A 15462-nucleotide genomic window follows, 5' to 3' on the forward strand; every position below is an offset into this window, starting at 1 on the left:
GATTTCACTTACATGAGGTAGTTAGTAAAAAAAAAAAATAGCAGAATGGTGATTGCTCAGAGGCTGGGTAAAGAGGAGAATGGAGATTTATTGTTTAATGTGTGCAGTATTTCAGTTTTACAAGATGAAAAGAATTATGGAGAATGTGGTAGTGATGACTGTACATTATAAATGTATTTAAAACATCAACTGTATTAATTTAAAAATGGTAAGATGTTACATTTTATGTTATATTTATTTTACTCAATAAAAATAATTGGAAAAAAAAGAAAGAGGAGGTCAGGCAAAGTATGGGCAATTGTGAGTGCAGGAAGGGCAGGCTGATGTCTGGAAGATCCCTCCAAATAATAATCACTTGCTGGAGTTAGCACTCCACCCTACTTCTGCTCCCAATTCTGCTACAAAAAGAGAAGTGAAAGTAGAACTGAAAAGCAGAAAGAACCCATATTCACATATTCTATAGCTGCCTGCAAGTTTTCATTCCAAAGGCAATACTTGGCCCTCCTCTCTCTAAAGTCAATTACTAGTCAAAACCAGTCTAGTCCTACATAATCATTGCCACAGTCAGAACCACACCAGCAAAAGGGGTTGATTAGAGCAGAGTTCCAGCTTCTTAGGCTTGAACCAAATAACTGATGAACTTCACATCTGGTGATTACTCATGAGATATAAGGCTGTGGCAAGTGTCAAGAATTTTTTTTTTTTAAGTGTCAAGAATTTAACTTGGTTTTGATTTTCACACTTGAGTAGAAGGAAATGCTGGCACTCAGATGCAAAAACTGGGTTTCAGCAGCCCCTGAGATACCAAAGTGGAGAGGCCATGCAGATCGTTGAGGATAAATCTAGGAGCTCAGTGTGCAAGGACTCCTAGTATTGACTAGGGTGTATGTCCTCCAGGGTCCCATCTTTCCCTACCAGCAGTCCCTGGAACATTCTAGGGAGTCCATAAAGTAAAAAATATTTTTATACTGCTGCTACATTATCTGCCATATTCCCTGTAATTCTTTCATAAATATAGACTAGAATTTTCCAGAGAATAAATGATACGTAACATCACAAAAGAGTAAATGCAGAATATTTACTTGTATTTTGCTAACCCAAACATTAAAGCCTTTTGCAAAAATGTAAAACAATGGGTCTCTTCTCACTAAACTTTAGAAGTAGTTATCTTTAATTAAAAATGTTACTGGGGCACCTGGCTGGCAGAGACAGTAAAGCATGCAACTCTTGATCTCAGGATCATGAGTTTAAGTCCCGTGCTGGGTGTAAAGTTTACTTAAAAAATAAATAAAATAAAAACAAAAATATTATGCTATTAACATGTACTGAATCTGTACTTTTTGTTATCCTATTTTTTACTGAAATATAATTGACACAGGAAATTAGTTTTAGGTATACAACACATATTTATACATACTGCAAAATCATCACCAAAATCAATCTAGCTGATATACATCACCACATATAATTACAATTTTTTTTGTGATGAGAACTTTTAAGACCTACTCTGTTAGCAACTTTCAAATATACAACATATGGTATGATTTTTTTTTAAAGATTTTGTTTATTTATTCATAGAGACACAGGGAGAGGGAGAGAGAGAGAGAGAGGCAGAGACACAGACTGAGGGAGAAGCAGGCTCCATGCAGGAAGCCTGACGTGGGACTCGATCCTGGAGACCCCCATGCTGCAGGCAGCACTAAACCGCTGCGCCACTGGGGTTGCCAACATATGGTATGATTAACTATAGTTGCCATGATGTATATACATCCCCATGACTTATATAATTTTATAACTGGAAGTTTGTACCATTTGACCCCTTTCAATCATTTTGCCTACTCTCCTTGCTCCCCACCTCTGGCAACTACCAATATGTTCCCTATAAACTTGGGATTTTGTTTTTTCTTTAAGATGACAGCTGTAGGGTGCCTGGATGGCTCAGTTGTTTCTGACTCTTGGTTTTGGTGCAGGTCATGATCTCATGCATCTGGAATCAAGTCCCACATTGGGCTCCATGCTTAGTGGGGTGTCTGCTTGAAGACTCTTCCCCTCTGTTCCTCCCCCCGCTTTGTGCACATGCACTCTCCCAAATAAATCAATCTTTTAAAAAATGACACGTATAAACTCATATGGTATCTGTCTTCCTCTGACTTATTTCAGTTATCACAATGGCCTCATGGTCCATCCATGTTGTTGCAAATGGCAAGATTTCATTCTTTTTAATGGCTGAGTTATATTCTACTATAATACATATGCCACAATTTCTTTACTCACCTATTGATGGATAATTAGGTTGTTTCCATATCTCAGCTACTGCAAATAATGCTCCAGATACCATTTTAAGTTAGTGTTTTCATTTCTCTTCAGATAAATACCCAGAGACAGAATTGTTGAATCTTACGGTAATTCTGTATTTAATTGCTTTTAAAGATTTTATTTATTTATTCAGGAGACACACACACACAGAGAGGCAGAGACATAGGCAGAGGGAGAAACAGGCTCCATGCAGGGAGCCTGATGTAGGACTCAATCCCTGAACTCCAGGATCATGCCCTGAGCCGAAAGCAGAGCTTAACTTAACCACTGAGCCATCCACGCGTCCCTGTATTTAATTTTTTGAGGAAATTCCATACTGCTTTCCATAGTGGCTGCCCCAGTTTATATTCCCACCAACAGTGCACAAGCATTCCCTTTTCTCCACATACTCACCAATACTTATTTTTTTTTTTAAAGATTTTATTTATTTATTCATGAGAGACACAGAGAGAGAGAGGCAGAGACACAGGCAGAGGGAGAAGCAGGCTCCATGCACCGGGAGCCCGACGTGGGATTCGATCCCGGGTCTCCAGGATCACGCCCTGGGCCAAAGGCAGGCGCTAAACCGCTGCGCCACCCAGGGATCCCGACTGTATTTGATTTTTCAAGATTTACTTATTTGATATAGAGCAAGTATGAGCTGGGAGGGGCAGAGAGAGAGGCAGACTCCCAGCTGAGCAGGGAGCCTGCCTGACTCAGGGCTCATTCTTAGGACCCTGGAGTCATGACCTGAGCTGAAGGCAGATGCTTAACCAACTGAGCCACCTGGCACCCCCATTATCTAATTTTAAAAAATATTTTTAAAAAATATTTATTTATTCATGAGAGACACAAAAACATAGGCAGAGGGAGAAGGCTCCCCGTGAGGAGCCCGATGCAGGAATGGACCCTAGGTGACTGGGATCATGACCTGAGCCAAAAGCAGCCACTCAATCACTGACCCAGCCAGGTGCCCCTTTAAAAAATATTTTGAGGGAGTGTGTGCATACGTGCATGCATGTGCACACACACAAGTAGGGGGAGGAGTAGAGGGAGTAGCAGACTCCCCACTGAGCAGAGAACCCAATGTGGGAGTATATCCAAGGACCCTGGGATCATGACCTGAGCCAAAGTCAGACAGTTAACTGACAGAGCCACCTAGGCACCCCACCAGTATCTAATTTTAGAACATTCATCACCTAAAAAGGTAATCTCATACACATTAGCAATCACCCTGTGTTCCCCCCATCCTGGAACATACCAATGTACTGTTTCTTTGGATTGGCCTATTCAGAACAAACAGAATCATATAGTACATGGTCTTTTGTGACCAAATTTCACTTAGCATTTTCTCAGTTCATCCATGCTGTAGAATTATGAGTCCTTCATTCCTTTGTGTTGCCAAATAATATTCCATTGTGGGATAGAGCACATTTTGTTTGTACATTCATCAGTCTGTGGACATTTGGACTGTTTCCATTTTTTAGGGGTGCCTGGGTGGCTCTGTCGGTTAAGTGTCTGCCTTGATCTCAGGGTCCTGGGATCAAGCCCCATGTCAGGCTTCCTGCTCAGAGAGTAGTCTGCTTGACCTTTGCCCCTCCCCTGTGTTCATGTGCATTCTTTCTCCTCTCAAATGAACAAAATCTTGAAAAAAAGACTATTTTTAGACCACTTTTAAATTCACACCAAAGAAAACTGAGGTGACAATACAAAGTTCCCACATACCACCTTTTCAACTTACAGTTTCACATTACCATATTGTATTAGGGTGGTACATCTGTTACAATTAATGCACAAATATTGATACATTGTTTTTAACTGAAGTCCCTAATTTATATTAGGGTTCACACTATGTTGTACATTCTTCAGACTTTGACAAATGCATAATGTCATGTATACATCATTACAGTACCATATATAATAGTTTCACAGCTCTAAAAATTCCCTGTGCTCCCCCTATTTATCTTTCCCTTCCTTACACTCCCAAACCTCTGGCAAACACCAATCTCTTTTCCATTTCCATAGTTTTTTTTTTTTTTTCCAGATGTGCTATAGTTGGAATCATGCAGTATGTAGTCTTTTCAGACTGGCTTTTTTCATTTTGTAATATGCATTTAAACTTCCTTCATATCTTTTCAGGAATTGATAGCTCACTTCTTACAGCTGAATTTTAATACTTCATTGTTTGGATACAAGGTTTAGTATTCCATTCACATATTGAAGGAGATCTTGAGTGCTTCTAAGTTTTGGCAATTGTGGATAAAGCTACAATGAACACCTCTGTGGAAGTTTTTGCAATGTCGTAAGTTTTCGGCTCATTTGGGTAAATACTAAGAAGCGCTACTGCTGAATATTATGGGGAAAGGGTTAAATAGGGGCCTGAACTCACGACCCTGAGATCAAGAGTTGCATGCTCTACTGACTGACCCAGCCAGGCACCACAAGAATCTTTTTTCTTTTTTTTTAAAGACATATTTATTAGGGATGCCTGGGAGGCTCACTGGTTGAGTGTCTGCCTTCAGCTCAGGGCATGATCCCAGGGGTCCTGGAATGGAGTCCTATGTCTCTGTTTCTCATGAATAAATAAAAAATCTTAAAAAATATATATTTGAGACAGAGAGATCACACATGCATTGGAGGGAAGGTCAGAGGGAGTGGGAAAGAGAAAATCTCAAGCATACTCCATGCTGGGTATGGCTCCCAAAATGAGGCTTGATCCCAGAATCCTGAGATTATGATCTGAGCTGCAACCAAGAGTCGGATGCTTAACTCAGCCCCCCAGGTGACTCTCTTTTAAGACTCTCTTAAGACTTTTGAGGCAGGGTGCCTGGTTGTCCAACTCTTGAAGCTCAGGTCATGATCTCAGGGTCAGGATTAAGCCCCACCTTGGGCTCTGTACTGGGCATGGAGCCTGCTTAAGATTCTTTCTCTTCCTCTACTTTACAACGTCTCTAAAAAGAGAGCTTTGAAAGAAATCGTCAAGTTGACTTCCAAAGTATCTGCACCGTTTTTGCATTCCTACCAGCAACGATGAATGAGAATTCTTGCTTCTTCACATTTTCATTGGCATTTGGGGTCATCTGTGTTTTGGATTTTGGCCATTCTAATAGGAATCTGGTGGTATCCCACTGTTTTTTATTTTTATCCCAGTTTTAATTTGCCATTCCCTAATATTATCTTTTCATGGACTTTTTTTTGTTGTTGCCATTTTTGTATCTTTTTCGGTGAGGTGTCTTTTTTTTTTTTTAAGATTTATTTATTTATTTATGATAGAGAGAGAGAGGCAGAGACACAGACAGAAGGAGAAGCAGGCTCCCTGCCGGGAGCCCGATGCGGGACTCGATCCCGGGACTCCAGGATCGTGCCCTGGGCCAAAGGCAGGCGCCAAACCGCTGAGCCACCCAGGGATCCCCCTGTTAAGTCTTTTAATCAGATTGTCTTCTTGAGTTTTAAGAGGTCTTTGTATATTGTATATTCTGGATAATGATCTTTATCAAATAGGTGTTTTGCAAATATTTTCTCCCAGTCTGTAGCATCTTTCCATTCTCATGGTATCTTTCACAGATAAGTTTTTAATTTTTTTAAAAACGTCTTAAGTAATCTCTACACCCAAACCATAAGTTTGGGGGCTTAAACTCACAACCCCAAGATCAAGAGTCACATGCTCTTCCAACTGAGCTACCTGGGTGCCGTAAGAAGTTTTTAATTTTCATTAAGTCCAACTTATCTTTTCTATTATGGATTGTGCTTTTGTATCTAAGAAAGTTATTGAAACCCAAAGTCACCTAGATTTTTTCCTGTTACCTTCCAGAAGTTTTACCATTTTGGATTTAAAATATAAACTTATGGTACCTTTTAAGTTAATTATGGTAAGAGAAAGGTGATTAGATCTTTTTTATGCAGGTGAATAGTTGTTCCAGCAACATTTGCTGATAAAGACTATCCTTTTTCCATTGATGTGTATGTGCTCCTTTATCATAGATCACTAGACTTCATTTATATAATTCTATTTCTGGGCTCTCTTGTTCTGTTTCATTGACATCTACTCTGCTGCCAAGCCCACACCACCTGGATTACTATAGCTTTATATTAACTCTTTGAGTTGGGAAATGTCAGTCCTCTGACTGTTCTTCAGTATTGTGCTGGCTGTCCTATGTCTTCTGCCTTTATGTGTAAATTTTATAGATTTCCACAATATAACTTGCTGAGATTTTGACTGGAATTGCATTGACTCAAAAAAAAAAAAAAAAAAAAGTAATTACATTGACTCTACAGATGGAGTTGAGAACTGACACGGAGTCTTCCTATCAATGAACATGGAACATCTCTCCATTTATTTCTTTTTTATCAAAATTTTAGTTTTCCTCATGTAGATCTTGAACCAACTTTGTTAGCATTATACTTTAGTATTTCATTTTTAGGTGTCAATATAAATGGTATTTTAAAATTCAAATTCCAATTGTTTACTGCTGGTATATAGGAAAGAAACTGACATATATATTAACCTTGTATCCTGCAACTTTGTAATTTTTGCTTATTCCAGGTTTTTTAGTTGTTGATTCCATGTGGTATTTTCTGTAGACATTCTATCTGCAAACATTTTTCTTTCTTTTCTAATATTTGTATATCTTATTTCCTTTTCTTGTCTTTTTTGCATTAGTTAAGGCGTTCAGTATGATGTTGAATACAAATGACGAGAGGGGAAATACATATGCCCAATCTTACGAAAAACTAGTGTCTTGGGACACCTGGGTAGCTCAGTGGTTGAGGGTCTGCCTTTGGCTCAGGGGATCCCAGGATGGAGTCCCACACTGGGCTCCCCATGGGGAGCCTGCTTCTCCCTCTGCATGTGTCTCTGCCTCTCTCTCATGAATAAAGAAAATTAGCCACCTGGGCCACCCAACTATAGGGTTTTTGTAGATGTTCTATTATTAGGTTTATGAAGTTCTCCCTCTATTACTAATTTTTTGGGAGCTTTTGCTATTTTTTTAAACCATGACTGTCAACAGAATTTTGTCAAATGCTTTTTTTTTTTGCATCTATTGTTGTGATATTTATTCTTTAACCTGTTGATGAAATGGATCACTAGATTTTTAAATATTGAGCCAGCCTTGTATAACTGCAACACAACATGGTGGGTGTGTTCTTTTTCCAAGCATTGCTATAAACAACCAACCACAAACTGGATGGCTTTGAACAATAGACATTTATTCTCACAGTTCCGGGGGGTGAAAGTCCAAAATTCAGGTATCAACAGGATCATGCCTCCTCCAAAGGAGTCTATGAAAGAACTCTTCCTTGCTTCCTGTAGTTGCTGGTGGTTGCTGGCAATCCTTGGTGTTTCTTGGCTTGTACATACGTCATTACAATCTCTGCTTGCACATTCACAACAGCTTCTCCTCCTCTGTGTCTTTACTTCTTCACATGGCTTTCACCCTATGACTCTATGACCAAATTTCCCTCTTCTTATAAGAGTATCAGCTACTGGATTATATATAATCCATCCTAATTCAATCACTGCATCTTAACTTGGTTGCATCTGCAAGGACCCTACTTCCAAATAAGGTCACAAGTTCCAGGTGGACATGCATTTGAAAAGGTATGTAATTTTTTACTTTGTTGAGAATTTTTGCATCACCTATGTTCATGAGAGATATTGCTGTATGGCTTTACTGTAATCTTTTATCTGTTTTTGGTGTGAAGTGGTATCTCATTGTGGTTTTGATTCCCATTTCCCTAATTATTAATGATGTTAAAGTTCTTTTCCTGTGTTTTTTCTTTTTTAAGGGGGGAAGGGACAAAGGGAGAGAATCTTAAGTAGGCTCCACACCCAACACAGAACCCGACATGGGACTTTATCTTACAACCCTCAGATCATGACCTGAGCCAAAATCAAGAACCAGATGCTTAAGGGATTGAGCCACCCAGGCAACCTTTCATGTATTTGTCTATTTGTATATGGTCTTTGGAGAAACATCTATTCAAATGTTTCCTGGTTTTAAATTGGGTGATTTTTTTCTTTGTTGTTGAGTTGTAAGAGTTCTTTATGTATTCTGGAAAGTAGACCTTTACCAGGTATTTCAGATGAACGATTCCGTCCCATTTCATGGGTTGTCTTTTTACTTTGATGGTATTCTTTGAAGTAAAAAATAATAATAACAACAACAATTTGGGCAGCCCCAGTGGCACAGCGGTTTAGTGCTGCCTGCAGCCCAGGGCGTGATCCTGGAAACCTGGGATCGAGTCCCACATCAGGCTCCTGCATGGAGCCTGCTTCCCCCTCCTCCCGTGTCTTTCTATCATAAGTAAATAAATAAATCTTTAAAAAATATAATAATAATAATTTAATTTTGATGAAGTACAATTTACCTGTTCTTCTTTACTTGCTTTCACTTTCAGCATCACGTCTAATACATGGTCACGATTTACACCTATGTTATCATCCAGAGTTTTAAAGTTTTGGTTCCTATATTTGAGTGCTTAATCCTTTGGAGTTAATTTTTTACTTTGTGTGGGGCAAGGATCCAACATCATTCTTTTTTGCATTTGGATTTCTTTAGTCCCTGCATCATTTCTTGGAAAGACAATTATTTCCACCCCTGAACAGCACCCTTGTGAAAAATCCATTTACCATAGGTACATGGGTTTATTTGACTCAGTTCTATTCCACTGATCCCTAAGCCTATCTCTATATCAGTACCAAACTGTCTTGCTTATTCTAGCTTTAATAAGTTTTGAATTCAGAAGGTAGGAGTCCTTCAACTTGCTCTTCTTTTTCAAAATTGTTTTGCTTATTCTGGACTTTTTACATTTCCACATGAATTGGAAAATCAACTTGTCCATTTCTGAAAAAAAAAAGAATGTTACATTCTTGATACATATTTCATTGAACTGTAGATTAATTTAGGAAGTATTGCTACTTTAACAATATAGTCTTCCAATCCATTAATAAGTGATGTCTTTCCTTTTATTTACATCTTCTTCTATTTCTTTCATAAACATTCTGCAGTTTTCAGTATGTCTTGCCCTTCTTCTAAGTTTTTCCTACATTTCATTTTGATTACTGCTAGTGTATAGAAGTATAACTGATTAGTGCATTTTTTTTGAAGATTTTATTTATTTATTCATGAGAGACACACAGTGAGAAGCGGAGACTCAGGAGGAGGGAGAAGCAGGCTCCATGCCGGGAGCCCGACGTGGGACTCGATCCCAGGACTCCAGGACTGCGCCCTGGGCCAAAGGCAGGCGCCAAACCGCTGAGCCACCCAGGGATCCCCTTAAAGTCTATTCTAATAGCAGTACAGCCACTCCATTTCTGTTTTGGTTACTATTTGTATAATATACAATCTTGTTCTATCCTTTTACTTTCAAACTCACTGTGTCTTTGACACTAAAATGCATCTATTGCAGAAATCATAACCATGGATTTTTCACTTAATTCATTCTCTAATTTCTATCTTTTAAATGGAATGTTTAGTCCTTCATTATAATAAAGGTAATTACTAATATGGTAAAATTTACATGTGCCATTTCACTGTTTTCTACATGCTTTCTTTTTTTTTTTTTTTTTAGATTTTATTTATTTATTCATGATAGTCACAGAGAGAGAGAGAGGCAGAGACACAGGCAGAGGGAGAAGCAGGCTCCATGCACCGGGAGCCCGACGTGGGATTCGATCCCGGGTCTCCAGGATCGCACCCTGGGCCAAAGGCAGGCGCCAAACCGCTGCGCCACCCAGGGATCCCTCTACATGCTTTCTATCACTTTTCTCCTTCTATTCTTCCACCACGGCCTTATTTTCTATTAAATAGATATTTTCTAGTTACCATTTTAATTTCATTATTGTTCCTTTTGTTTTATTTTTCAGAGTTCTTTTCTTAGTGTTTTCCCTGGAGATTACAATTAACATATTAACTTGGAACAATGTCATTTGGTTAATATAACATTAATTTTAGTAATATTAAAAAAGTCCACTTGTATATTACTTTATACCCTCCCTTCTACTTTGTGCCTTTACTGTCACATTATATCTTGATACATTGTATACACATCTACTCAGATTTACATCTACTAAAAATTTTTTTAAAAAGATTTACATCTACTGCTTTATGCAGTTGTTTCTTAAATCATAGTCAAGAAAAAATGACAAAAATACATTTTGCTCTCTTTTATCTTTTATGGTTACTTTTTTTGGTTACCTTTTCCAGTTACCTTTTCTGGTGCTACTTACTTCTTCATGTGGACACAAATTACTATCTAGTGTTATTTCATTTCCACATGAAGGACTACCTTTAGTATCTCTTGTAGGATAGGTCTGCCAATGACAGATTATGCCAGCTTTCGTTTATCTGAAATTGTCTTAATTTCTTCTTTTTTTGATTGGGTTAATTGTTTTATCTATTTTTCCCTTTATTTTTAAAATTTAAACTCAATATATAGTGTATTATCACTTTCAGAGATAGAGCTCAATGATTTACTCTCCTTCATTTAAAAATATTTGACATAAATCACATATCATAAAATTCTCTATTTTGAACTGTATAATTTAGTGACTTGTAATATATTCACCAAGCTATGCCCTAACACTAATTCCTTAATATTTTCATCACCCCAAAAGAACCCTGCAATCATTAGCAATTATTCCCCATTCTTGTCCACATCCTCACTCTCTGGAAACCAATCATTTAATGTCTCTATGATTTACATATTCTGGATAATTCACTGAAGTAGAAGAATATAAAATGTGGTTTTTTTACAATATTTTTTTCTTTATTTATTTATGATAGTCACACACAGAGAGAGAGAGGCAGAGACACAGGCAGAGGGAGAAGCAGGCTCCATGCACTGGGAGCCCGACGTGGGATTCGATCCCGAGTCTCCAGGATCGCGCCCTGGGCCAAAGACAGGCGCTAAACCGCAGCGCCACCCAGGGATCCCCCTCTATATGGTTCTTAAATTTTTTTTAAACATCTTGTTACTGAGATATAATTCATAGACTATACATACAATTCACCAATCTAAATTGTATATATGTTTTTAGTATATACATAGGTATGTACAACATCACCACCCTACCCACCTTTCCATCCTTTCTGAATCTCAGCCCTAAACAACCACTGGCCTACCTTCTGTCTCTAGATTTCCCTCTCCTGCACATTTTTTATGAATGGGAATCTATAGTCTTTTGTGACTGGTTTCTTTCACGTGGTATAACATTTTCAAAATTCAAGTATTGGATGCTATTTGTCTCTGCTGTTTCACTTTTTTTTTTCTTCCTTTTTTAAAAAAAGATTGATTTATTCATGAGAGACAGACAGAGAGGCAGAGACACAGGCAGAGGGAGAAGCAGGCTCCATGCAGGAAGCTTGTTGTGGGACTTTATCCTAGAACTCCAGGATCATGCCCTGAGTCAAAGGCAAACACTCAACTGCTGAGCCATCTAGGCATCCATCTTTCTTCCTTTTTAAAAATTTTTTTGTGGGCAGCCCTGGTGGCTCAGTGATTTAGTGCCGCCTTCAGCCCAGGTCCTGATCCTGGAGACTAGGGATCGAGTCCCACGTCAGGCTCCCTGCATGGAGCCTGCTTCTCCCTCTGCCTGTGTCTCTGCCTCTCTCTCTCTGTGTCTCCCATGAATAAATAAAATCTTAAAAAAAATTTTTTGTGTGTGATTGGACATCTTGGTGGCTCAGTGGTTGCACATCTGCCTTTGGCTCAGAGAGTGATCCCAGGATCCGGGATCAAGTCTCACATCAGGCTCCCTGCGAGGAGCCTGATTCTCCCTCTGCCTATGTCTCTGCCTCTCTCTCTCTGTGTGTCTCTTGTAAATAAATAAATCTTGTAAATAAAAAAATCTTAACTTTTTTTGTAGGGTGCCTGGGGGGTGGCTCAGTCAGTTAGGCATCTGACTTTTGCTCAGGTCATGAGCCTCTCTTTGGGCTCCCTGCTTGATGGGGAGCCTGCTTCTCCCTCTGCCTCTGCTTGCTCTTCCTGCTGCTTGCGCACATACTTTCTCAAGTAAATAAAAGTTTAAAAATAAATAATTTTCAAAAAAACAAAAAAATAAATAATTTTCTCTTGATAGTTCTATATTCTTTTATTATTTAGTGTCTAATCTAGAAATTACAACAACATAAATCTAGTTAATCTAAGTAATATAAGTACTTTCAACTTTTACTCAATAATTCAAGAAACTATAATAATAATAATTCAGGAAACTAACAGCATTAGAATTTCATTTACTTCCTCCTTATGTACTATTTTCATTAATTTGAAACTTAAATATACCAACACACAATAAATACCCATTCAGGAATTGTATTATTTTATTTTATTAAAGATTTTATTTATTTATTTGATAGAAAGCATGAGAGAGGGCAGGGAGAGGAGCAAGCAGGGGGAGAGGGAGAAGCAGGTTTCCCTGCTGAGCGGGGAGCCAGATGTGGGGCTCTATTCTAGGACCCTGGAATCATGACCTGAGCCAAAGGCAGATGTTTAACTGACTGAGCCACTCAGGTCCCGAAGGAATTATAGTATTTTTAGGTAGTATGTATTCATTCAAATTTATCCCATATTTGCCACTTTTTTGCCATAACCACATCTAAGCTTCTCTCTAGGATAATTTTCCTTCTAGGTGAAGAATATCATTTAGTATCTTCCTTCAATGTGAGTTTCCCAGAGACAAAGTCTCTCAATTTTTTGTTTGCCATAGGGTATCTTTATTTCACCTTATTAGAAGTTATTTTTCATGAATACTAGATTCTACATAGGCAGTTTTCTTTTCTCTTTTAAAGACTGTATTTTTTTAAGTAATCTCTGCACCCAATGTGAGGCTCAAACTCACAACCCTGAGGTCAAGTGTCCCATTCTCCACTGACTGAGCCAGCCAGGTGCCCTTTTAATCACCTTGTGGGTTACACTTTTTGACAAGTTAGCTATTAGTACATTTGTTGCCTTTTTAAGGTAACCTTTCTTTTCTTTTCCTTTGAGACTGGTCTTAACATGTGTGCATGTGCATCGCATATGCATATTTGTCTTTCAACAGTTTTACTGTAATATACCTAAGTGTACTTTTTTTTATATATATTCTACTTGGGATCTTTCAGACACCTTGTATCTATTGCTCTGTTGTTTTCTGTCACCTTCAGAATATTCTTTACCATAGTCTTTTCAGATATTTCTTCTGTTCTATACCCTCTTTAACTTCCTTCTGGGCCACTTATGCATATATTATAACCCCATATCTCCCATATCTTTGTATCTCAATGCTTCCGTTTTTTTTTTTTTTTTCTCCTTATCTCTCAGTTGACTTTTTACTTCCTCAATTAAAGTCTAAACTACCATTACCCAGTTTTTTTGCACGGAGATGTTTTTCCCCAAAATTTGTACGTTGAAGTCCCTAGTACCCTGGAGTGGGGTTGTATTTGGAGATAGAGCCTTTAAAACTAGATTATTAAGTTTAAATGAGATCACTGGGGTAGGCTCTAATTAAATATGACTTGTGTCTTTGTAAGAAAAGGATATTAAGACACAGATACACACAGGATAAGACCATGTGACTGAGAGAAGACAGTCATCTACAAGAAAAGATGAGAGGCCTCAGGAGAATCCAGCCCTGCCAGCACCCTAATCTTGGACTTCCCATCCTCCAGAACTGTGAAGAAATAAGTCTTTGTTAATCTACCCAGTCTATAGTACGTTGCTATGGCAGTCCTAGCAACCTAATACACCCATCCTTTGAGTATTTAATTTTATTTGGCAGAAATTTCAGTTCTAGAAATTCCAACTTTTTTTCCTCATAGTTCCCAATTCTAATTTTAAACTTTTTTTTTATAAATTTTTTTTTTTAAATTTATTTATGATAGTCTCACAGAGAGAGAGAGAGGCAGAGACACAGGCAGAGGGAGAAGCAGGCTCCATGCACCGGGAGCCCGACGTGGGATTCGATCCCGGGTCTTCCAGGATCGCGCCCTGGGCCAAAGGCAGGCGCCAAAGCACTGCGCCACCCAGGGATCCCTCATAGTTCCCAATTCTTTGCTAAAATTCTTACTGTTGTATTTTACCTCTTTGAATACAGTAAGTGTAGCTATTTTTTTTAAGATTTTATTTTTTTAAAGAGGGGCTTAGAGAGATTGATGGGGAGAGGAGGAGAGAGAATCTTAAGCAGGCTCCATGCCCCAGCACAGAGCCTGACACATCACTTGATCTCACAACCCTGAGATCATGACCTGAGCTGAAATCAAGAGACCAATGCTTAACTGACTGAATCATCCAGGCACCCCAAGTGTAGCTATTTAAAAATGTATCTGGTTGCTCAATTATCTGAGTCTTATATGGATCAGGATCAAGCATCTATTTTTTTTCCTATTTTTAGTCACCTCATTTTCTTTGTGTTATTAGTTATTATTGATTGATTGGTAAGCATTGTGGAAACATTTTGATGCCTAACATAATGTTACCTTCCTTCAGAGAATTTGTATTTGCTCTGGCAAGTAGCAGTTGAGTTCACCTAAATTCATATTTAGGTGATGAGATGAGCACTGGGTGTTATACTCTATGCTGGAAAATTGAATTTAAATAAAATTTAATAAATAAATAAACTAATTCATATTCAGGGACTGACATGATTCAGTCTACCTATAGTTCTTTACTCCAACTCTGTAGCCCTTTAGATTCACAACTCAAGGAGTGGGGAAGTATACTAGGGAACACCACTGATTTAGGAGCCCTGGCCTCTAGTTTTTGATCCTTAAAGACTTTCAAATGTGCTAAAGCTTTTCAACTTTTAGCTACTGCTTTCAGAATTAGAATATGCCTGTAGGGTTTCTGTCCTTTTGTATCTTGCCTTTCTTATGGTTTTCTTCATTAACTCTTCAGTTAAATTTAGGTGTATTTTATATACATGTTTATATATAAGCACATACGTATGTCCATGTATATATGTAATATACCTACCTACAGACACACAGATGGGTAGACATGTAGGTGTGTATATATAATCTACATGTATTGCTTTCTAGAAATTGCATGCTAAACACAGCATTGATAATACTGTTAATAGAAATGAGGGGAAGGGATCCCTGGGTGGCGCAGCGGTTTGGCGCCTGCCTTTGGCCCAGGGCGTGATCCTGGAGACCCAGGATCGAATCCCACGTCGGGCTCCCGGTGCAT

General features: G+C 38.4%; 1 protein-coding gene across 4 annotated transcripts in view; it reads right to left on the minus strand.

Annotated features, from left to right (window-relative positions):
- PIWIL2 (piwi like RNA-mediated gene silencing 2) overlaps positions 1-15462 on the minus strand; it is a 76405-nt gene that overhangs the window by 17189 nt on the left and 43754 nt on the right. The window contains exon 21 of one of the 4 annotated variants that reach the window (XM_077868904.1): positions 7483-9140. The exons of the other annotated variants lie outside the window; for them this stretch is intronic. Within the exon in view, the coding sequence (XP_077725030.1) occupies positions 9126-9140 (15 nt within the window). The 3' untranslated portion in view covers positions 7483-9125. Of the gene's footprint in view, positions 1-7482; positions 9141-15462 lie in introns of those variants that run through there. 4 annotated transcript variants of the gene reach the window in all.

Source organism: Canis aureus, chromosome 24, assembly GCF_053574225.1.
Source record: "Canis aureus isolate CA01 chromosome 24, VMU_Caureus_v.1.0, whole genome shotgun sequence".
Classification (NCBI taxonomy): Eukaryota; Metazoa; Chordata; class Mammalia; order Carnivora; family Canidae; genus Canis; species Canis aureus.